A 26,204-nucleotide genomic window follows, 5' to 3' on the forward strand; every position below is an offset into this window, starting at 1 on the left:
ATAACCATCCATAACAAACATATATATACCGGTGGTGGGCAAGATTGTGTCAATGTTTGTCATACCAAATGAGATAAAACTGACAATAGATCCATTTTAAACGTAACTTTTTATAGTACATTCTTATAAATTCTTGAAAGACATCCGACGACTTGATGGCCAAACATAGGTCATCGTAAATGTAGATTTTCTCAAAGAAGAGAAATAGCACAACAAAACAACGCCCAGTAGTTTTAGAAAAGAAGACATTTTAAGCTTTTGCTATATGTTCATAATTATAATCAATGACCAGCGATACGGGCCAACTTTAGTCAAGGACTATTATTTGAACAATCTGATAGCGGTCTATAACACAACGTTTCATGCGAAATATCTAACCTCTAGCCTTTGTCAATTCAAAGAAGTTGATTGTTAAGTATGTACAATATATATTTAAGGAAAGTCATTGACCGCGTGCAGCCAAGATGTATTTGACCACAGGGCTAAAAGTTCAACATTTTTGTAAAGTTTTTTTTCGGGGATGTTACACACAAATCTAATGTCTATGCCTAGCGTTTTGAGGAAAAAAGACGTTTAAAGTTTTTTCTATAATATGTACATAATGATTATCAATTACCCTTGGGTGGAGCCAATTTTGACCCCAGGGCTATAATTTGAACACATTTGGTAGTGGTCCACTACACAATGTTTCATGCCAATTTTTTAACCTTTCACCCCTTTGTCAATTCAGATAAGGTGATTTTAAAGTTTTTACTTGATACATATAACGAAAATCAATAACACCGGGGGCCGGGCAAATTTAAAATGCAGAGTTAGAATTAATAAATGTTTGTAGAATTTCATTAAATTATGCTACATACGATATATCTTAGCTCTAGGCCTTGCACTCTCAGAGAAAATATTTTTAAAGAATTTATTCACAAATCTATGTTTAAACCTTCTGTCGAGCAAAGTCATTTGAACCATATAAGAAGAGATTTTGGCTAGAAACATCCCAACATTTGTATGCCCCCCCCCCTTCGAAGAACAGGGGGTATATTGTTTTGTTAATGTCGGTCTGTCGGTCGGTCGGTCTGTCTGTCTGTCGGTCTGTTCGTCAGTAGACCACGTGGTTTCCGCTGATTATCTTGAAAAGTATTCATCACAAAGTCATCATATTTCACATGGTGATTGGTAATATTTAGTAGATGATCCCTGTTGATGTTAGGATCACTAGATCAAAAGTCAAGGTCACAGGGGCCTTAAATGTTAAATTGTTTCCGTTGTATATTGAAAAGTATTCATCACAAAGCCGTCATATTTCACATGGTGATTGGCTATAACTAGTAAATGATAGTTTGGGGTCATTATGTCAAAAGTCAATGTCATAATGGCCATACATGTCAAAATGTTTTCCGCTGATTTACTTGAAAAGTATTCATCACAAAGTCATCATATTTCATATAGAGATTAGTCATAAATAGTAAATGACCATATTGATTTTGGAGTCCTAACGTCAAAGGTAAAGGTCGCAGGGGCGTTAAATCTTAAAATGATTTCACTGATTATCATAAAAAATGTTCATCACAGAGTCGACATATTTCACACGGTGATTGGTCATAACTAAAAGTTGACCCCTATTGATTTGGGGTAACTAGGTCAAAGGTAAAGGTCATAGGGGCCCTAAATGTCAAAATGGTTTACTCTTATTATCTTGAAAAGTATTCATTACAAAGTCTTCATATTTAAGATGGTGATTGGTCATAAATAGTTTATGACCAATATTGATTTTGGGATCACAATGTCAAAGGTCAAGGTCAAAGGGGCCTTAAATGTTAAAATGAATGGTTACTGCTAATTATCTTGAAAAGTATTAATCACAAAGTTGTTATATTTCACACAGTGATAGTTCATAGATAGAAGATGACCCCTATTGATTTTCTGGTCACTATGTCAAAGGTTAAGATGACATCGGCCTGGAATGAAAGTATGGTTTCCGCTTATTATCTTGGAAGCTATTTATCACAAAGACTTTCTATTTTTAATACTGATTGGTCATAACTATTAGATGACTCCTATTGATTTTGGGTCACTAATTCAAAGATCTAGGTCACAGGGGCTTAAAATGTCTCAATGTTATTATTTTTCAATAATTGAACATACGGGATAAACATTTAGAGCAAGTATCTTTAACAAAATTACCAGTAATGTGAGTCAAGGACTAGAAAGGTGGGCATATGTGTCGTTCGACTTTTCTTATTTTTTTATAGCTTTGGTCCATTGGTTTCTGAAAAGAAGTCGTTTGTAAAATAAATTGACAGCTGACAGACGATGGACGTAGACAAATTGTAATTACAAAAGCACACCTTGAGCACTTAAAAACATTTACTAACAAATCATTATAATAATGTTTTCAATACAATAAGTTGGCCTGAATGGTTAACTTTTTTAATCAAAACGACAAACCGGGTGTTTCGTTTCAAACAAGATTAAACAAGGAAGCTCACTAATGTAATTTATTCAAGTGAAAAATATTTCCGGTGCCAATTTTTGTATAACGCTGTTGGATTTCGCACCCTACTGTTGCTAAGATATAGAAATTATTAAACAAAAGAAATAATAAGAAAGAAATGTACTTTATCAAGATATCAGCAAAAAAAAAACTTATGTCTTAGATAGGATTGTATTGTGTTTACATCAGTGCCCAATTAGTTATTATTGTATATTTGACATGGCGTCTTTGTAGCGCGTTTACGAATGAGTTTTATATTTGGGATGACGTAATTACGCTGCTTACGGATTGGTGCAGTTCCGTCAAATTATTTATTAACTGATATGTATAAATTCTGTAGCGTTAGTGTATGTGAGATATTATTTTCAGTATTGCAAGAAAAGAAAACATTATAATAACTGAAAATATCAATAAAATGCTTTTCTATTGATGCTTTAAAAGGCTTTGTAAACTATATAATCGAAGGAGAGAGCATAAAAGTAAATGGCAGAGGCCTTCATAAAGAAATATTTATTGTTAAATTATTCAACAGGATCTTTGTGTGAAATGTTTTGCCTGCTGGAACATATCTTTCATCAGGATAAAATTAAGGTTATTTTCAATGAATGTGAACCATATTTAATTGCAAGACATACTATGTACTTAAGATAGAGGGTTTTTATACGAACAATGAAATGTTTATATTTATTGACATTGTTAGTGTGTGAGTAGAAATAATATTGATCAGAACGTTATTCACTACATTTACTTTATAGTTCCTTATGTGAACACAAGAAAATCATTGGAAAGAAATAGACAAGAAATGTTAGAACTATGAAACTGCTCATTTATTTATGACAACAATCATACTATCTTTTAATTAGACTGAAATGAAAGAAATGAACTGACATGTTTAGAAAGAACACAATTTAGCGCTACAACTGACAAAAAGCTAGGTTAACGCAATAGCGAAATTGCTGAAAAGGAATGGTGAAACACAACAACATATCTGTGTAATTCATTGATAAGGGCCTAATAAAATGTTTCTTTGACGATTTCCCGCGTTAAAAGGGAAACGCAACGTCAAGCCAATTCCATAACGATCGCACTAATACTCGTTTGATGCTGCGATAGGACAGCTTAAGCTATTGCCGAAAGACAAATTACCGAAAATTGTGCTAGGAATCTTAGACAAAAGGTCTCAGTTTGAGTTATTTTCCTTTTTCAATTCAAAAAGAAGAAACATACTTTTAAAAGTCAAAAGTTTGCTTGTATATAAGTTTTTACGAGTAGTGGTGGTGAAAATGTGGTTTTATGCTGTATGCGGGAAACATGCAAAGTAGTTTGCTTTATTATCATTTAATTATGATGTAAACATTATTTATTAATCCAAAAATAAACGTCAAGTATAACGAGGATACACGTGTGCTTTTTATTTTCGTCAGATTTGTAACAGGTTTATCGACTTTCATGCCTTATCAACAATATATAAAAGTTGTTATTAAAAAAAAAATTAAAATGAGATATGATTGTTTTCGAAAACGATTTTTTTCTAGTTTCTAAAGGAGATAACTAATTTCACTAATGACGTTTCATGACAATGCAGTTCAAGAAAACTTACATCGATGCGCTTTGATGAGTTGATGCAAAACAGTGCCCATTTAGATGGAGGCACAAGCTAATTTAGACATGATTTCATAATATTTTGTTCCGGTAAACTACCCAATTGCATGAAATCAGACAATAATGTAGGATCTTGGTTATAACATTGTTTGTCAATTCAAAGAAATTTTAAAAAAGATATTTTAGAATAAAGCAACAAATTACAATGGGTCACGAAGTGTTAAGCTTATGTACGTGAATGTTTACATTTACTTTTGTTTTTATTAAGGACAAAAAGTACAAAATAAATGGTGTATTCTTCAGTAAATCATGCGTCTTATTCGAATTAATTTAAGAATCGATTTCTTCGCAACCGAGTAAAAACAATTTTCAGTTTGAAAGATATTAGAAGAAAGGTCAATCCGTAGAAGGATGAATAACAATACATAAGCCATACAATGCGTTATGTAGAAAAGGGACAGAAACGAAGGTTAAGTTATCAAAATTGCATTTGAAAGGACATTCGTAGCTCGCAAAGTTTACTAATGCTATTGACATCTTTGCTTTAAACAGTTTCTCATAATAATTCAAAACTTTGAGAATGCAATTACTTGACATAAGAATTTTGCTCACCTTTCCGTGTCAGAGAAAAATCAACAGGTGTTGGAATTTTGAACCCATTACAAATCATTTCATCACTGCTGTCCGTACAGTCCGGGTATCGATCACATATCAGACGAAAAGGAATGCATTTGTAATCACCAGAACAAAGAAATGAATTTCTGCAGGACTCTTAAATGGTAAGATAACATGTGTTTATGAACCTTGATTTAACAGAATAGTCACATTATTGTAAAATTCGTATTCCGGAAATTATAATTATATACATGTATTTAACTGAAACATTTTATTATTTTTTGACTATGACAAAAATATTAATAGTTATAAAGATTTTCGACAGGTTATATGGCCCTATATAAACGCTTGTTTGAAAATACAAATCGAGCCGCTGGGCAAGGGTTATATTGTAAACAACCGTTTATATACGGCCATATAACCTGCTAGAAGCATTTATAACGAATTTATAAAACAGCAAGCATAATTTTTAGAGGAATAAATCAAGATTTCCGACAGCAGTCGTGTATATTAAACTATATAATCGTCACGATTATCCAATGAAAAGCGACGTTACAAACGTGCAGTATTATAATAGTAAGTATAACATTTTGATTACAGCTTTTTCATATTTTAATTTGCAACAACTGTTTTGCCCCGCACCTCTATGAATTCGAATCATCCCGACAGGGACTTTGGATTTTTTATGTGAGTAATCTTTCCAGCTAGCTTACGGAATGTCGGTGGTCCTACTCAGGTGCACGTCCGTGTCAAAAATGATGTAATGACGGGGACTTGTGCTTTCCCACACTAAGAACATATAATATAAATTTAAACACCACTTACCTTTTTTTATATACAAACCGGTACAAATAGTGATTAAAATACTTATGATTTGAAGGAATGACAAATTAAAATAATGGTTTTGAAAATATTAAAACATTTTGATATGAATTTATATTACATTGTGTTGGCGTCATCTTTGACAACTTTTCCCTTTTCACATTTTGAACATGATGTTTCATGCGATATTTCTTCACACAATATTTTTGATTTTTTTTTATCAGTTTAATTGAAATAAGTCAGATATGTTGTTCTTAATCATTCGCTGTCATTTGTAATTGATGTTGGTATACATTATAAAATAAATATTGTATTTCTTTGAGATGTACTATGCTCAAATTGATAATTGAAAATATTGGTTATTATTACGCAGTATTTGTTAATGATAATAAAACAAACATATTTTGACTTCACACAAAGTAGATATTTTACGGTGTAAGTCATACACACTGTAAAAGTGGACAAACTAGAACAATATAGTTTCATTTAAAATCTGGCAGTTTTTTTATAAAGAACCTGCAGGTTTATTTGTAGTAACGAATGCAGATTCCCATACATAGTTGATACCTTTTTGTTTTATTTTAATAAAACAGCTTGTGTAGGACTTCAATAAATCTCTGCAATAAAAAAATGTTTATTCAAAGATGTGTATGGTATATCTTTTAGTTAATAAGTATAGTAATATAATAACGTATACCAACCACAGTTATTTTCATCGCTATTATCCAAACAGTCAGGTATAGCATTACAGTGTTTTTCTGATGGAATGCACTGTTTATTATCACAAGGAATTTCATTTTTATCACACTCTCGGTATTCTACAAATGTTTGTAAAACGAATTAAAGTAATTAAAGTAAAACATGCAAGAATCAAATAAAGCTTTAAATTCTGAACTTGACATGTACTCGTAAGTTAGTTACACAATAAATTTGGTTTTTAACCTTTACATCAAAATATATTTTACAACGTTTTTCTCGGAGAGTTTATGCTTTCACAATTTGTTTCATAAAATTATCATTGTTGACGTACCCCTCTAGGAAATGTAAGTTTTCGACGTATCACAAATATCATTATTATTGAAAGCACTTATCGTAAGTTATCATGATAGGTATCATAAAACATTTGTATTTAAAACAATAATATCAATTTAACAATATACATTATATCCACACGAATTTCGTATATAAAACGATTTACCGTGTCCCTAGACATTTGTTATAGGCTTGCTAGAATGTTTAAAAAAGTAAAATGAACGACCTGAAGTTCGGACGATAAGGCAAACAAAAATTAAGAATATTACCACATTTTTCATCTGTACCGTCCACACAGTCGGATATAAAATCGCACATGTGACTTAATTTAATACAATGTCCGCCATCACAAGAGAATTCGTTGTCATCACATTCTAATAAATATATAGTATAAATTGATAATACAGTAATATCGTTAACTCTATTTAATAGATAGCGTTCAACACAACAGCTTAACTACAAAGCACCTACCTGCCAATAATATGTTTTAAAATATAATTATTCCTTTATTTCAAGTCTGTGCGTAAATGTAGCATGGCATAAACAAACTATTCGTTTGCAAATTTCAGAAAGTAAATGGGAAATATAATGGAAAAGTGTAAATTCAGAAGACAAAATACCAATTTTATCGTGAGAACAATTGACTTCGTCTGAAGCATCGAGACAATCTATGACGTTATCACATTTAGCTAATGTAGATATCCACTCTTTGCTCTGTTCACAGGTAAAATATGCCTCGCGAATAAGTCGTTTAGGTAAATTAGACTGCATCATTGGTTTGCCAATAATCGTGAGATTGTGATCTTAAAACAAAAAAGCATGAAAATCAATTACCGATTCGGATACCTTTAATATAACTCACATTTTTCGGCACTAAATACATGTAATGTATGAAAACTGGTTGTTAAAAAGCAATTGTTGGTAATGAATTTGAAATGAAATTGTAGCTACGAAGTAATGGTTAGTAAGGTACATCGCTAGATGCCAAGGAAGGTCACAAGTTGTTTGTTAACTTATTAAAGTCAATAATCACTGCAAAACTCCCTGGTTGCGATTGGTAGTCAATGGTTAGTTTTAATTTAATGTTTCTTCCGAAAGCCAAGTAAATCAAGCTTTTATCTTTACAAATAGCAAAAATCATTGGAGGTAAATATTTACTCAAGGACCAAAGTTTGTCAAAGCTTTATAGATATTCATAAGACGTTATTTCTCACCATTTATCTAAGAAATAGTATTTGTTGGTTCAGAGGTGAAGATTGTCAAGTTTTCTCTACATTATATATTCGATTTTATATAAAACAAATGAATCTCCTGACGCAGGGTAAAATTTTACCAAAACGCTAAGCAGTGAGCACACTTGGTAAAGGTCTAAAAAAATGTTTCGTGCTAAATATCTAAGCTCTAGCTCGAGCGGGATCAGAGCCGATGTTTCTTAAACATTTTATATATTTAAAGGAAAACCCGTGACTCCATGTATCAGGCTTTTGTGGTTGTATAGGAAATAAGTAAAAAAACGCGCCAATTTCAAACAGTTTGAAAGTTTTTAAGACGACGTTTCCTAGTAATTTCTAATCTATATAAATTGTGTTTTAAAGAAGATTATTTAAGATTGAACTTTTTAGCTTTAGCTTTTCTTTTCGTATTCTACATCAGGCAATGGAGCATTTACACAAATGCTGTAAAAGGTCACCTTCGGATATTTAACCAACTGGTAAAGGAGTATGAGATTGTATTTAAATAAACTGTGAATTACCATGAACAATGGACACATTCCAATCAGTCTAATATTTTCCTCAGAATATTTATCAAATAATTTTAAAGATATTTTAATACAAAATGGATTGATATAATACTTTGTTAACATACAATTTTTTTTCACAAAGTGACTGTTAAAGAAATAAGGTAAACAATGTTTATTACAAGTGCTTTTCATGTATATAGCAAATGATTAAATATAGTTACTAGAAAACGGCTAATATTTTGAATATATTGTAAATGAAAAGCCAATTTTGCCCATGTGTTAAAGTGCTAATAATAAAGTTTTTAAAATGTATATTAAACCACTTATTTATCTTCATATAAATTTTTGTTCCAGTTGTTGTTTCATACAAAAGCATTTATCTGGTCTCTATAAGATTTATTTGCTTCCAAATAGGGTTACAACACAATGCGATTTTTTTCGACAAACAGAGGGTATATGCACACAACTACAAGTGACGTCATACGGAAGATTTGATCGCCGAAGTGAACTAGCAATGGCAATTGAAAAAATGGTTTCAAAATTTGGGGTGTTGAAGGGAACTAAATATGAAATTATCTGAAAAAAATCTGAAAGCAAAATTATGAAAAAGTGTCAAGTATATCAGCTTATGTAATTAACAAGAAGCACCGCAATGCATTGAAAAGCAGGTTTTTTATTGATGTGACAGGAATTAGATATGAAATATGGCAGTGAAGAAAAACTGTTATTTTTCGTACCAGTACAAAAAATTGGTTTCCTTAGTAAAAAAAAAATATAACAGATACCTGAGTATCAATGCCATGATGTATTTTCATGTAAGCTACACACATGCCAAGTTAGGTATCGAAGGTCAAAGTGTACTGAAGTTATTGCAAAGAAGCTGAAAATTATATTGTAAATAAGTGACCTTTTCCTTGCCCCCATATACCTAAGTAGCTATCAAAAGCTGCATCTCAATATAAGCTGCCAACAGAGGACGTTTGGCGTCAATAGGTCAAAAGTTACTACGAGGAAACATAATTTCTTTTTTAAGGAACAGTAACCTTGACCTTGTTCACATTCACCTGGGTAGCAATCCTAAGTTGCCTGTTGTTATAGGCTATCCACATACTTCATTTGTTGTCAATAGGTCTCAGCAAACTCAAGTTACTATGCGGTGACCTAATTTCTATTTTCATCAACAGTTGACGCCTGCCCGCCCAAGAAGTGTCTTGATACAAGCTACCCACATACTAAGTGATGTGTCAATAGATCGTAGCAACAGAAAGTTATTGCGCGGGAACTTCATTTATAATTCCTGCCTCTTGATATAAGCTACGCATTTGGTGTTTGGTGTCAATAGACCTTAGCAAACTAAAATTATTGAGCGGAAAGTAAATTTCAATTTTTAGCAACAGTGACGTGACTTTGACCTTGATCAAAGACATCTGGATTGGATTTCCAAGCTGTGTCTTGACATAAGATACCCATATACCAAATTTGGTGTCATAAGGCCTTAAGGAACTAAAAATATTGAGCAAAACACGAATTTCCATTTGTAGCAACAGTTAACTTGACTTTGATCACAGACACCTGGATAGCAATTCCAAGCTACAACATGAAATAAGCTACACACCAAGTTTGCTGTCAATAGGCAAAAGCAAACTCAATAGGCATTACAAAAACCCAGTTTTCGTTGAAATCATGGTTAATAAGCGCAAAGCGATATGTTGGAAGCTGTATCTATTACTTGAAATGCTTACAGTTAGAATGAAAATTATCTCTTCAGGTGAGGTTATCTATTATTAAGATGGGAGTTATTGACGAAGTAACTTATGCTTTATCGAATAAGGGACTCACTGCACTTTGTTTTTCAAACACAATTTTCTGCCCAGCAGCTTCTTGGTATAGGCTGATCACTCTAAAGCGAAAACGGAGATTCGGAATATCGGTCAAGGTATATAGGTGAACTCTCAGTAATATTTGAACTAGTGTTAAAAAGGCCTTTTATGAGAAAGAAAGACATATGTTTCCTAGTGTGTTTCACGAGGAACACAATCATGTCATTCCACCAGGACACTGCATCGAATTAAAACTTTTTTTTCAAGACAAGCATCGTCGAATCAACTTTTAATCGTCTGTGTGTATGTCACTTTAAATCGTCTTTGTGTATGTGTGTAATTTGGCCTTTTAAAGAAGCTCAAATATACATACTTGTCAGTCCCAAAACATGCACTGAAGAACAAGTAATTTTGCATTTTATCGGGAAACGAAAACTTTCATATTAAGACCAAAGCGTTTAAGTATTATAAAAAAGTGTCATGGATGTCATATTGAGCATTTAATACAATAAGGTTTTTTACTAAGCCTTGATGAAGTTTTTTTTTGTCAAAAAATAAATTTCACAATTCTGATATACGTCATGGAAACGCAACTTAAGAACAACAATTTCATGTTTAATATAATGGAAACGAAATGCAAACCTTTAAATTTGTTCTGACATGACAATTCATCCGTAAAGTCTAAGCAGTCAAATGTTCTATCACACCAATTCATTTTCGGTATTGAGGAACCAACGACGCAATCCATCTCTGATACCTTTGTTTTAGGCATAGAGAGGTTACTTTCAACTGACGTTAAAATGAAAAATAAAATCATTTAAACAAATTTATGCATATCAGTCGTTTTGAATACTAATATGAGAAATAAACATAACTTGTTTTGCTGTTTGACTTGACAGAGTTATTATATAACCTCAATGCGATACTTGCACTGTGTAGTTTTAAAATTGATGTTACACACATATTTATCTTTTATTGACATGTGCATTCAGTTTCCTTTAACATAAGTATTTCGTTAGAGCTGAGTTATGTTATCTTTAAATGACGTTTAATCAAATGGGAATTTCGACTTAGAAAAGAAAACAGTGTCTTCGAAGAGATATAAATTAAATAGTATTATTATTAGTTTTGACAAACAACACTCGAAAAATTTAAACAATGGGGCCATGGTGGCCCTTATATCGCTCGCCTGATTATGAAGGCTCAATCCAGTTTTATTTGGGTTATGTGACCTAGTTTTTAGCCACATAAGACCCATATTTAATCCTGACCTAGTAATCACCAAAACAACCTTTCTGGCCAGTTTTCAAGATATTTGCATCACAACAGTAGCCTCTAAGGTGTAAACAAGGTTTTTTTCTATATAAGGGCTGTGTGACCTAGATTCTGAACACAAGTGACCCATATTCAAACTTGACCTGGCTTGAAATCATTATAACTACCATTCTGACAAATTTCAAGGAAATGTTGTATTAAACAGAAACTCCTAGAGTGTAAACAAGGTTTTCCAATATCAAGGCTGTGTGACCTTGATTTTACCCCAAGTTATCCATATTCGAACTTTACCTATAAATCATCGACCAATTTTCTAACATCGAAGAATATGTAAAATATGAACAGCGACACATTATATGTTATCATTAAAATATATGCATGCATTTGTTATAGAAAAACTGACTCAGACTTTATAGAAAATTAATTTCTAATTACAAATTATGCTTTTTTCGAACTACAATCTTCATTTGATCATTATATTTATGATATAAACCCATGAAATATTGAGTTGCAGGATCTTAAAGTAAATGGCTGCTATGGAGTCACTCACCGGATGCTATTGAAACTAAGCTTTTGTAGATTTAGATACAAATTAAAGACATGTTTTTACCATACTATAAACATAAAAGGAAAAATCAAAGTTCCCTAGGGCAGGGTCAATTTTGACATTTAGGCTTGATTTGAAAAAACAAATTGTAGGGTTCCAAGAGCATCAGATTTATGATATAAAACCCTAAAAATGTTGTGCAGCAGGGTCATAAAATAGAGCATGACAGTTTAAATTGTGATTGTGCGTTGGTAGTATATCACTCCGAATCACGGCTGTAAGTCACACTGAATTCACCAGAGCACAGTTCAACCACCGCATCGTTCCTGGGCAGGCTATCAAGCAGCTTACCAGTACTGATTGCCTTCACCTTTACAAGGAACTAAAACTTATGTTCATGCCAGAGCAGAGGTATAGTGCGAATGACTGTAGGAATGATTTCATGATCAATCAAAATGAGAGTTACCTGCGCCGTCGAACCCGGGTCGCACAATTAACAGTCAAACGCTCTACCTATTGAGCTAACCGGGCGGCCACTTATATCACCTATTAGTCAACTCTTGCTCTTTATACTGCGTTTATTTGAAAAGATAAGTAGGTTAAGGAAGATTTATAAATTTATTTTTTATTTAATAAATATTTTCTTCATATCTGAATTAACAAAAAATAAAAAAAAAATAATAATAATTTTATTTATTGTTAAAGTTGCAAAACGAAAATCAACATCTCCTGGGGCAGGGTCAATGTTAACCTTTAGGCTTTGTTTGATTAAACTTCGTAAACATCTACTAGAAGATAGTTCATGCCAAACATCTAAGCTCTATTGATTTTTGATTTTCAAAAAAAATAGCCGTGCTGACCAAGATGAGCAGAGCCATTTGAACAATTTTAGTAGAGCTTTATGCTAAGAACATCCCAGAAAAAAAATCACCACATTTGGCCCAGTGATTTCTAAGAAGAAGTTGTTTGTATAAAAACATGACGACGGACGAAAAAACACACGGACGCACTGACGCACGGAAGCACGGACGCACGACCGGACTATGGACGCCGGACAAATTGTGATCAAAAAAGTTCACATTGAGCACTTTCTGCTCAGGTGAGGTAAAATATATAAAGTATGAATATAACTTGCGTTGCAAAAAGCACGGCTCCCGCATTAATTTCTCAGAATAACTGACATAGCACCATGGAATATCTTGTGCAGAGGGATCCTGACACAAAGTTGAATTTTCTACAGCGCCACTTAAGGCGGAAACGTTGGTGTCAAAATCACGTTTAGCATTGTCAGATAGATTAAACCAATTCTGACAATTTCTACCAGAGTATGGTGATGTTATCAGTTCGTTCTGTGCATGATTATTACACACATCTTTCTCCATGAAATCACCTAGAAAGCATATTGATTCGAAAATAGATTTTACATTCAATACAAAATATGATTGTAAATTGTCTCTGAATTCTTGTTGAGTTTTCTAAGTGGACATATTAATCATGTTGCTATAAAAGTCTTGCAAGACGGACAAACGTGTTTGCAAAAATAACAAAAATGGCGTAGACGAGGCAATTCGTAATTGTTTTCGTTTTAATTATCAATAATATAGTTACTTTTGGAATCCCTTTAAACGAAAAAATGAATAATTGAACGAAATATATGCCACATACTGTCATATATCTTGGTGTCCAATGAAAACGGTTTTTCACAGATGAAAAAATTGAGACGCTTATTATAACAATCTTCTGTCTCCCAAAGCTTTTCGGTGTTAAAGTACATGAATGAGGTACGTACACAATCCCCAGGTGAAGGTTCTCTTCGTTTCCTATTATTATAATGCTTCATAGCAGTTAACTATATCATTACAAATAATCATACATATTATACTGAAACAACTAAGGTTGCGACCGTAAAATGTTTTTATTGTATCAAACTAGTTCGCAATAAAAATTTTATTGTGCAGTCTATAACTTAAGAAATATACCATTTAAGTTTCAAACATGCATTTTTTTCATCATCTTATGGTTTTATCTATATAATATATGAGGTGAAGGTTTTATAAAATGTGTAATTGCACAGAAATGAATAGGAAAATAGAACTCAGCTTTCAATTACCAATTATTTATTCTCTACATTAGTAGGTTTAGGTAAAATTGTACCATATGCTTTATCTAGAAACCATGCAAATTATTTTTATTATGATAATTCATCGATTACAAATTTAATATTACTTTATACTGCTTAGCACTTGAAATAAGTTGAATTGTCTCTGTCTTTGACATTGGCCGAAGTCAACCGATGTTTAGTTTCTTAAAATTATAAACATCAGGGGTCGTGTTCAAAACTTATCTTAAGTTTTTGTTTGACTTAAATATGAAATTTTTCATATTTTTTGAGAATTGTTTAAGATTTTAGATAAGAATCTGTAATTAACTTAAAAGTGGTATTCACACCATTTTTATATTAAGTTTTGTCTTAAAGTGACATTATGCTCATATTTTCATAGTCAAGTTGAGCTGAATTTACTTTATATCTCAAAAGATTGACTGTCAAAAATTAAATGGTGTTTAACCAACAGACGATATTGGAAAATGTTTAGGATAAAATCATAAATCTGCATAAAATTTAAAAAGACTGCCCCACTCCTTTTATAAAAAGGCGTTATAGGTAAATTCAAATGGATATTTACATTTGTATCTGTGCGTTATTTATTGTTTATGCTAACTTATTTATTTAATCAAAAGGAATTATGGCAAAATGAAAACTTATTTAGATATTCACCCGTTCACTCACTATTATACCCTTGGATGGGCATAATGTCACTTTAAGGTTGACAACATTTGTCTTATATATAAGTCAGCTTCTACCCTATCCTAAAGTTAAGAAATTTCTTAACTTGGCAGATGATTATCTTAAAGATGGTGGACGGTAAATCGTTGATTAAATTGAAAACTTGTGTTTTTAACTGGAGTAAAATATTACATTGAGGTAATAAACGCCAATTATTACAGCGATAATTATTTAGTTCAAAGCAATTTATACACTCGATATATGTGAGTAAAACCAGGAAGTTAAATCGGCAAAAATTTAAGACACAAAGTAGACGCTCATTTCACAAACCGGAGAAAAATCGTCAGTTTCTTGCTTGTAAGTACTTGTAAAATTTGTGGAAAGAAAAATGCAAAATGTAGGTTTATGTGTTGTTCTTATAGAAACACGTAACTGCTAAACGCTGGTAAGTGTTCATTTGTGATGTCACTGGTTTTCTCAGGAATCACTTAAATGACATTATTTCTTAGCTAAAAGTTGCAATGCTCAGCGTACTATTTTAATTGAACCATTTACATATACAAATTGAGAATGTTCCTTATATCCATTGTGTTTATTGAAAACCTGAAAAATACTGAATTGATAAAGATTTGCTCCACTGATGATTCACCCCATAACGTTTCGCCCGACTTCAGTGATTATTTGCTTCAGATTAGCGACGATTTGCCCCACTTTAGAACAATCATTTTAAACGTCCTTGATGATGTCTCTAATTTACAAGTCTTATTACACTTTTTCAAAAATTAAACATACATATTTTTTAAACATACATACATTTATATTATGACAAGATATCGGATAGATCTACCAGAAATAAATACATTTTTATTGAAGAGTTTTTGTCAGCCAATTTAAATGCTGTAAAATGTTATTTCTTAAGTTTTTGTTATTAAAAATATTGTGTATTGATCTAACTTCCGCTTGAAATTGACCCGCAAACTTTAATGTCAATTATACTGTAGCTTTCATGTGCAGACGTTTAAAACAGGTTCGCTGCATATTGTTATGGTAAACAGACAGCCAAGTTGTCATTTTCAATGCCCGGTAAAAGCGTTTGAGATGAAATTTTTGTTCCAAATTTATTATTAATATTTTCCATACAAATGATATAATAATGTTAAAGTTTATTTCTCTTCATATTTACATTCGGACTTTAATTATTAAAGTCCTTGATTTTCAGAAGAAAAGAAACAACTTCCAATCATCGAAGGCAAAAAGTAAATTCTCGACATTTAATAAAAATTTATTATAGAAACAGAAATTTGCTTATTTATTATTGTTTTAATTTTAGCTTATTTATGTTTAAGAATGTTGTCCAGCTAGCCTAACATACGGCTAGAACTTTTGGCTAACAGTACGGGTCCATACGGCTAGCCACTGCCTTGAATCTAACTCTAAGAACAGAAATTGACCATTGTAATTGTTAAGTTATCAATATTACAACTGATAACGATTCGCCCGACGTCAATTATCATCATTGCACAATGTTCTCAATTATTTTATTATAAAAGGTTTATTTTAGCATAGAATTACAAGAAACTACAATTGTCAACCATGTATTACAATTTGCTTTAAGTAACAAAAGATTATGTGTAAATTAAACAATTATCACTTATTTATAACAATTATTTAATTTATAAATTTCAACCCTGAAAGTAAGATACATATACCAATGATATTAGAAATTATAAGTTCTATCAAACTGATATTTTTTCATTCTATCTCTAAATAAAATCTTATCTATAAAAAGTATCCCAAATCAATGCAGAAAATACCAAAACCATATTTTCTTTCCATCAAAATGAATAAAAAATGTTTCTTAAAATTAAAATTTAAGTTGGGACGAATCGTTACTAAGTGGGGGCAATTCTTTACCAAACTACTCAGTCACTCTTCGGGTTTTGAACACCAAACTTCTTGATTACAAGGGGATAAAGGGTTGATCCAACAGCAAGACTATATAATATTATACACCTTCATTTTCAACACGTGATTTTGTTCATAAAATATTATCCATGAATGTCCAACATTTGCATTCATCGGCCAGTGTGTTTCACATTTAGTCACCAAGTCACTACAGCCCAACATATTGTGCACCAGGGTTTGTTATATAAACGATGGTCACCGACATCTATGTTATACAAGTTTGTAAAATCTGTCCCAGTGTCTTGTCACCAAAATATTGAGACTACAAAATATTCTGTTTTTATCATTTAGTGACCAAAGTGATAATTCTATCTAGATGATTAATATTGTAGAAGGACCTAAGTATATTTACTTCAAATACTAGTTTGGTTACTGTACCTTTTGACAAAAGTAAAGAAAATATTGAATATTATTTTTTATGCTACAAAATTAAATAAAATTTTATTAGTGACAGCAATTAGGTAAAAACCCTTACACAGAGGGTTATTTTAATTTAAAGGAAAATGATATGCACACGTATACACTTTGACTTTCATAAATGAAATAAACAACCCTATTGAGATACACAGTTTAAATTATTGCATTGAAAAGTTGCAGTTTTTTTAAAAGGCGGCCAAATCTAACACAGAGAATTCAAAGAAAAATAGATTTATGATGGGATGAAAAGCTCAAAGCGTATTACTTTGTTGGTATATTTAAGAAAGGTTTTAAAAAAATCAGAAATTGTAAGCCTACAGTTACCAATTCTGTGGCATCAGCCTTACAGTTTGGTTTAGGTTTTCAATGTACCATCAACATTAAAAACTTTTTGGGGTATTCAATTGAAACTTAATACACTTTTTATCAAAACTGGTGGTTATTATCCAAGGCTCATAATTCTAGCATGAATTTTGCCAGAATTATAGCCCTTTATGATCAGAATTTCCTGGTTTAAGTTTAGCATGCTACATCAATCTTCAATACTACTGCAGGTATTCACTTAAAACTTAATATTCAGAAATATAATTGGAGATCAATATCAAAGGCCCATAACGCTAGCATGGATTTTTACCGAATTAGCCCAAATTTCCATGAAGCAGATATTTCAAACCTAGAAAGATTTCATAACGCAGTTCAAAATACTGCAAAATATATGCACCATTATAAGCATATTGTCTGTTCAAAGAAATTGAACACACATTTGTTTTGTGCAATGTTGTTCAGGGTTAGACACTTAACCAACCATAATGATACCCTTCTGTAATGATATTTAGTCATCCAGGCTAATAGTAGTATGAAGAATAAAGATATCAACATAGTAGCAACATGTTACATAATTTATGCTGCTAAACATAGCACTGCTTCATTGAACAAATACATGGAGAATGAATCGGAATTAATGTGTAGTGACTATATACTACCATAATGTATTCGATTTTCTATCTGACAGCTCATATTATGTAACATCAAATATCGCCTGTTGAAACTTTAAATAATGGACACTAAATACATGTAAAACACATAGGAACGACAGAGACTTTATGTGCTCATTAACACTGGAACACATTAGTGGAATCTCACTCTAGAAGGCCACAAGTGATCCAAACGTTTCATAGATTGGTAACATCATCATGAAGCCTTATTGATACTAACTTTTATGCAGGACATGCCATTATCCAATTTCCTGTGTGATAACGTGTTTAATTTTTCACTGCCGATTGTGTTTATAATGTGCAAGAAGACATGGTCTAATGTTTTCAGAAAACACAAAAATATTCTAGCTTGTGAGAAACTTGAAGACCATTAAAAGTATTACCTACCTTGAAATAAAATTTCAGTTATGGAGAAAGTACTGTTAGAATTAAGACCAGAATGGTCAATATATGTTTCTGTTATTATCTTAGTGTTTTTTTTAGTAAGATTATAATCTCCACTATTTAAAGATGAAAAAAGGAATGATATTCTCATGACTGACCTGCTGGTGTTGTTAATTTTAATTATAGACATACACTTCAAATACTTACAAATTTATTACATTGATACTTTATATGTGGAGGAACCTTGATGAGTTCAACCTGCACATCCCCCCAGTTTCATGTCAAAAGGTCAGTCACTGGGACTTGTGATAAACAAACATAAAACTAGCAATTAAATCAGCATATACTGAGGAACTTTAGACTTTGACAAATTGTATGTACCAGATTTAACCATGATGAGTACTGATTTTGTGTCAAAAAGTCATGGTGGTGGGTCCCAATGCTCTTTGTTTATGTCTTTTTTTAAGATTTGTAAGGTCAACTGCAGTTATGAAATGTGAGCACAGCCTGCTTAGTCAAAGGTCAAGGTCGATGTGACTTTTAATCAAAATATCTATTTTTGTAGAAAATATGTGGTTTACTTTCTAGATAAGTACTGAGAAAACCGCCTCCGTGGTCGAGGGGTTAGTGTCGATGACTTCTAATCCAGTTATCTCTCTGGCGTGGGTTCGTTCCCCGGGAGATGATTTGGTAGTTAAGCGCGGAGGAAGGTTGTCTAGTACTGGTGTAATTCTCCAGGAACGATGGTTAGGAAACTACCCGCCTATATGACTGAAATACTGTTGGGAAATGGCGTAAAATGAAACAAACAAACAAACAGTACTGAGGAAAAAGGAGTGCCACTGCTCCTCTGATAGCTCGATCTTACCTATTTTTTGCTTTCCTTTAATCATTCATAACAAATGTTCAGTTGAATGAAATTTTCTGTATAATTTAGAACAGAGTAAAAACTGTAAAACTGGAGATATAAGCTTAAATACCTTTTAATGTTCTAAACTACTATGCCGACAGCTTTCAGTATGTATAAGAACACTCTGCAGTGAAAGCACTATCATAATGTCATAGAAAGCATTGTCTATATACTTGGTCACAGCTTCTTAATGTGTGATGTAAAAAAACTGTTCATGTAAAGTTTCATATTTGGTTATGCAATTACAAGGGAATACATAATAAAAAATAAAAATTCATGACTTGTTTTTACACTAAAGGATTTATAAGGACATAAGCTGAAAAGCTTGAAATGTTATTTAAATGCCTTCTTTTTGAATTATTTTAAAAGAAATTGCAACATTTCAATACAATTAGAATAAATCTTAACCATGTGTCTGTACTAGGTTAAACTTTTCATGCATTTAGAAGTTCTACCTTCACCGTTGGCTTCATACACTCATTTATACTAATTTAAAACCATGATCTCTGCAAGTCACTTTACTGAGGCTTTTCTGTACCCTATCACCCTCCATTATTTGAGTGTTTTTTTCCCATTAAAATTCAAGTGATGTAACGGCTAGCATACTCCCTCAAGTTCAATCAATTTATATGTGCTATTGGTTTCTGCCAATACATAGGCCTTGGCCTTGACAAGTAACAGAATTAAAGAATCCATTTCCCCTTTTTTAGACTATAAAGCTTAATACAGTTTTCTTTAATATTGATTTTCATTTTATAAATCATGTTGCCACCCTTTCCACATTATCTACATCTTTTAGTTTTATATGGTACTTTGACATGTTTTCATCTCGATTTGACAGTGTATAAACACCGGTTTCGATTTTAAACATTAAAGTGCACTTCCGTTACTATTTTTGATAACGGAAAAAACACTTAGTATTTCATTACCAACCGACTTAAGATTTTTTAAGTTAAATATTCACTGCTTAGGATATTTATTAAACGTAAGACAAATCTTGGCTAAGTTTTACTTACGTCAGTTTACGAATATGACTTAACTTGAGATAAAAAAAATCTTAGCTAAGATTGTTTTCAACTTATGTTTTAACTAAAGATAAAACTTAAGACAAGTTGTGAATACGGCCCCAGACTAAAATTACACAATTCACATTTTGTTTTCCATGTATATATGCAAACAGTGTTTACATAACATATAAAAGTACATAAATGAAGTCGCACGAATTGCCAGTAATTAACTTCTAATGTATAAACTGCTGGGAACATAAAAGTATTGGGTTCAAAACTTGTTTTAATTATGACAAAATATTACCAAGCGCTGTAAGTTACGTTTTTGTTATTTATCCATAAGAAATTCATTCTCATTCGTCTGTCCTCTACACGCCGTAAACCTTAAAAAGGCAAAAAAGTATTTTACAGATACAAAAATACCATATCTCTGGTTTAAAGCCAATAAACGTTTTTATAAAGTTTTTTTTTTCATTCTCTATCGAAAGGTTATTGTGAATGGACATCAACAGCAAACACCATGTTGATTCATTAGCCCCTGATTTAGAGTATGCATGTTCGTGCTTTGCGTAATGTGATATTAAATTTGACCGCGAACCCTTACGGTTATACAGTAAGATGAGAGGCTTAAGTAGAGGGTAAGATTGTATTGATTTTTGAGTCTAGGAGCATGCGTGATGTATTATTTTTCCGGCCGCTAATTAGAAGTCATTATTGGAATGCCTTAATATTTTCCAATGATTTTCATATTTCATGAATGAAATACAATTATTTTATCATTTTCGTTTGTCATAATACCATTGGCTACCATTTTTGTACTTTGAGTAATTCACCTAGTACCATAAAAACATGGAGAGATTTTATATAGTTCAATATATCTAACATTTATTTAAATTTGTTTTTTGGCACATAAGGTTAAAGTTAGGACAGTGAGGATAAACAAAAACTGCAGATTATATTCAATATGGAACATCTATTAATGTTGCTTTAAATTAAGAAAAGCATATACTTTTACGTTCAACCAATATATTTTTAGTTTTCACTTCAATAATAGTTATGAAACTAACACAGGAATTTTAAAAATGTAGCATTTACGTCACAGTCCCCCAGTGCTGACATATTGCTTTTGAAAACAATACACCAGAACATTGCAAAATTTGTGATAAAAATACAAGATATTTAAAAGATATTTAATGTAATATAACTCACGCGCACGCGCACACACACGCGCGTGCACACACACAATCGCATTCGCACACACACCTAGAGTTAAAAAGGAAAACAAATAGATAATAATATGATAACAGCACGTTTTAAGTGAAAAAGTTACCAATATGTGCTCCATTCCAATATGGATTATCAGCGTCGCTTATATTAATATAGCTTATCCGAAACGCTAAACTTCGAAGTAAGTATTGGACATAATTCATTTCTTTTCTTGATGCAATTGTCACAAGATGTTCATTGCCATTATTGCAATGACGGTTTGCACTATCCCAGGAATCACGTCCATCGAATACCGTGTAGCATTTTCGGAAAACCATTGAACAAGCTTAAATTTGAAGAAAAAATCATGTTCATTTAATCAATAATTTAATTGAACTTTTATGCAATATTTAATAGCAGTTTTTTCTCTTCTTTGTTATACGAATGACACTCTTTTGTAAAGAAATATGAAAAATGTTTACTATTAAATCCACATGTGGGGTAGAATTGTTTTTAAATAAAAGTTTTAATCATTTTGATCTATTTTAAATTTTAACTATTCTTTCACTAGCGAAAAAATGAAATTCCTTCGCCATGTACATATCTACATGTCGCAAAAAAAGTAAGAAGATTCCGGTTAAAAACCGATACATAAGCATGTTTTGTATAGATAAAACAAACCCTCTATAGGCAAGTATATTTAATTTATCTTACATACCTGATATTTTATTGGGATTATTATCCTTACCCACAAAAGTAGACGAGTATGTAGAATATCTTTGAAAAGAATGGTTCGACATTTTATAATGTATCCTAAATCCGTAAGGGAGCCTGTTATTTTGTATTTGAATATCAATCTCAATCCATTTTGATTTGTATTTCTTGTTATACACTTCGTAAAAACAATCAATTTTGATCTTACTATCAACATCCGTGATGACGAGGTCTAATGAATAATCTGAAAAAATGTAGTAACAGATGCTTTGTTACACGGGACAGATTACTCAGAAATTTTCACAAAAATGAGAACAATGACTAGTGCTGCAAATGGCAAAAATATTTTGCAAGTATGCTAATAAAAAAACGGTGTGTGTTGGCTTGAATGGAAAACAATGTAAAGGTTCTTAGTTTGCAGTTTATTGTGTTATTTTAATAACTATGTCAGCATTTCGTTAAACTGCGATGGACTAAACAACATCAAATAAATATCATATTCGAAATACCCTTGGGGTCATATCAACCTCACGAGTTCCCGATTTCATCTTCGTGATTTCACAATTCTAACTTTTACGATTTCACTATTTCAACTTCACTGATTCACGATTTTATTAATTCATATTTAAGACATTACGATTTCAACTTTATTAATTTCTCTTATTTGATTTATCATTTTAAAATATTATAAAGATAAAAAAAAATACAAAATAACATTATTCACCGTAAACGCAAAATAGAAGATAATACATGTACTATATAATCGTCAACCGCAAATGTTAATTTATCGCTGTATAGCCAAATTTATGGTAAAATTTACTTTTAAACAGTAGAGTACTAAAATATGACAAACAAGATCAACAAGGCAAGGCAGTGTTCAATGAACGCAACTAAAGACATGATAAATGATGAAATCGTAATTGTAAATACACGAGTGTTAAACAGATCGAATATGGGCTAAAAATGCAAACCATGCGGTATTTAGCTAGAATTCTGTTGAATTGTATACAAAAAATATATTTCAATATACATTTTCGGATTTTGTTTACATCTACTAACTATGTGGATATATGGATGTTTTACATGCTTTGTGCACTGACAATTAATTTGCAATTGACGTGTTAATACATCCCTGAAATATTACATTGAGTTAAAGCTTTCCTTTCTTTATGTCATTTTGCCAAATGTCTGACTTATGTTACATTAAACTATTTCTTTCCTCTTATAGGAAATAGGCCATTCAAAAGTAAATCTTCATTTGTTATTTATATAAACAGAACCAGAATTGCAAGAATACGGAATTTCGAAGTTTAGTTATATACGAATTTGCTATACAAACTCCGTATAAAGTAAAATACGGACTTCGTAAATCAAAGGTTTCGTATATTACGAGTGAACGGATTACCGCATTCGGAATTTTGTACACTTCCGTATATCCATATAATTTTCGCAGTGTATATCGCCTTGAAAATACCAAAATCCACCTAACTTATAGTGTAAAGAAATGCATCCGACTGACGCATAATTAGACGTTTGTACACTGACTTTCAAATCTTCAAACCAATCTCTATTTACTTGTAAAATTTAAGTTGATATTTATTTTTTGTGCATTGCAGATGTTCTTTCTACAATGACTCTTAAATATATGAGTTGGCAACAATCGATTGAAAAATGCATTACGATAACTTAAGAAATTGCAATCAATTATAACCTTAGATTTGGTTCCCTGTCCAAATTTAATAAAAACGATAAAAAATAAACGAATATAGTATTCAAATATGGCACTTTTACTTAAGTTAAACGTTTATTTCAATTCTTAAAACTCGATGACATATTAAACATCAGAAAAACTATTTTTATAAGAGCATCGGAACAAAAATGTAATTTTGTTACAAAAGAAATAACGAAAGTAAGAATAGAATTTCTCCACTGCTGAAACGGCGAAATCATATCTACGTGCACGCGGCGGATAATGAAAGCGCCAAGTCAAATAAATATCCGACACGTATGATTGTCAGGTGGTTAGCATTTAAGTAAACAGTATCATTACATTACACTACATACCACAAGGAATCCGTCAAATAACATTATATAAGCTCAAGTTTATTATTTCTAGAAGAAAAATTTATCTGAAGTTGTTAAAGATTTGAAAATTCTTACCTTTAAAATCTGAACAAAATGGTTCAATGTATATGAAGGTTAAATCAATGCTTTGATGTTCCCCGGCTTGAATTGTGAACTCTTCTTCACAATGCTGACAAAGATTCAAAGCCGAAAGAGATGTAAGGATCATGGTTGGATCAGTACAAATTTCCTTTCGTCTTTTAATTCTTCTAGATTGGCTAAGTAAATCGATTGAAAGACAGGCTGGGGTTTCTTGAATAAAATATGTGTGCCATGTAGTCTTAATGACAATATTAATTATTTTTATATAATCTATAAATAGCTTTGAAATGCCTTTCCCAGATTGGCTAACAAGCAACTTTTTGTAAAAAATAACAGGTCAATATCAGAGTATATTCACTGTTTTTTCCCTAAAAATAGATTTTCAGTATTTTCTAAAAATAGATTTCTGGAAATCCCACTAAAGACGCGAGACTATGACGTGACGTCACGCCAAGTTTGTTGTTATTATTCTGAAGAAACGTTGAGTTGGGTGTACATAAGAGTCAAATTAGTCTATTTTAGGTACCGTTTTTCATTTTTAAGAAAAATAGGGATTAGCATGCCAATGGAAAGGGCCAAATTATGGAAACAGTAGACAGGCTGAAAAATAATGATTTCCGTTGTATGCAATGGCAGATGTGATAAGCCATATAAAAACTATTTATAAATTATATAATAAAACAGATGTGTACTTTTTAGCTGTTGAATATGATGTGATATGTACTGAAAAATTAATATTGACCTCGGCTATCGCCTTGGTCAATATTAATTTTTTCAGTACATATCACATCACATTCAACAGCTAAAAAGTCCATGTTTGTATAATATACATTTTCATACTATGACATTGGCATGATAAACTTTGTATAATTAAATGTACATTAATAGAACATAACACAAATTAGTTAGAATCGTATTTTAAGCGCAATGGGTTGTAAGAAAGGTTATCGTTTTATATATATATATATATATATATATATATATATATATATATATATATATATATATACATATATATATAATATATATATATATATATATATATATATATATATATATATATATATATATATATATATATATATATATATATATATATATTAAACACAAGACAATCGGTCAATATGTAATATTTGTAAGGTTTTCTTTTTCGTACTGTATGTAAAAATATTTTGGAAAATAACAATTTTCATCAGATCTAAAACAATGATTAAATGACTTGAAAACGGGCAAACCCGCAATATTTCATTTGGTAGATACACACATATGAAACAAACATTATAGTTTGAAAAGACGTTACAAACTTTAATTATTTATTGATATATTAAATTGAAATATTTACTGTTATATACAATAATATTAATGTATACCTTCAGCAGTAATGATTGCCCGGAATTTTATTGCTTGGGGCCATACTGTTTTTAGAATGGTTGTTAAAAAAAGCAAGCTTATGTTTGTTTCTATTACGAATATTTTGTCGTTGAAATCGTCATCAATGATAAATTCTTTGTTGTCTATGTGCGATGTTTTAACAACGAGTGCACACTGCAAGAATATACAATGTCATATAAAAATAAAAATTCTGAAACAAAGTGAGTATTTCTGCTATCAACTATCATTACATAATGGAACTTCAGAACATATTCAGATATGGTATTACTAAACAATTTTTTGACGAAAGTGAAGATGAGAAAGAACGTGTCAATGTTT

General features: G+C 31.4%; 2 protein-coding genes across 2 annotated transcripts in view; both read right to left on the minus strand.

Moving 5' to 3' along the window:
* LOC132725149 (uncharacterized) overlaps positions 1 to 12,647 on the minus strand; it is a gene marked incomplete at its 3' end in the record, with an annotated part of 47,933 nt that extends 35,286 nt beyond the window's left edge. The window contains 5 exon segments of the mRNA XM_060710237.1: positions 4,706 to 4,864; positions 6,232 to 6,348; positions 6,832 to 6,936; positions 7,183 to 7,365; positions 10,766 to 12,647. Coding sequence (XP_060566220.1) covers positions 4,706 to 4,864; positions 6,232 to 6,348; positions 6,832 to 6,936; positions 7,183 to 7,365; positions 10,766 to 10,940 — 739 coding nt within the window.
* An 8,879-nt stretch (positions 12,648 to 21,526) lies between these two features.
* LOC132725148 (uncharacterized) lies at positions 21,527 to 26,004 on the minus strand. The gene is made up of 4 exons (XM_060710236.1): positions 25,865 to 26,004; positions 24,489 to 24,704; positions 22,333 to 22,572; positions 21,527 to 21,960 (listed from the first exon to the last, which is right to left on the minus strand). The coding sequence occupies exons 2-4, from the start codon at positions 24,619 to 24,621 to the stop codon at positions 21,722 to 21,724; spliced, it is 612 nt and encodes a 203-aa protein (XP_060566219.1). The 5' UTR covers positions 24,622 to 24,704; positions 25,865 to 26,004; the 3' UTR covers positions 21,527 to 21,721.
* Positions 26,005 to 26,204: the final 200 nt, after the last annotated feature.

This window comes from Ruditapes philippinarum, unplaced genomic scaffold (genome assembly GCF_026571515.1).
Source record: "Ruditapes philippinarum isolate M1 unplaced genomic scaffold, ASM2657151v2 ctg4718_1_1_1_1, whole genome shotgun sequence".
Taxonomy (NCBI): domain Eukaryota; kingdom Metazoa; phylum Mollusca; class Bivalvia; order Venerida; family Veneridae; genus Ruditapes; species Ruditapes philippinarum.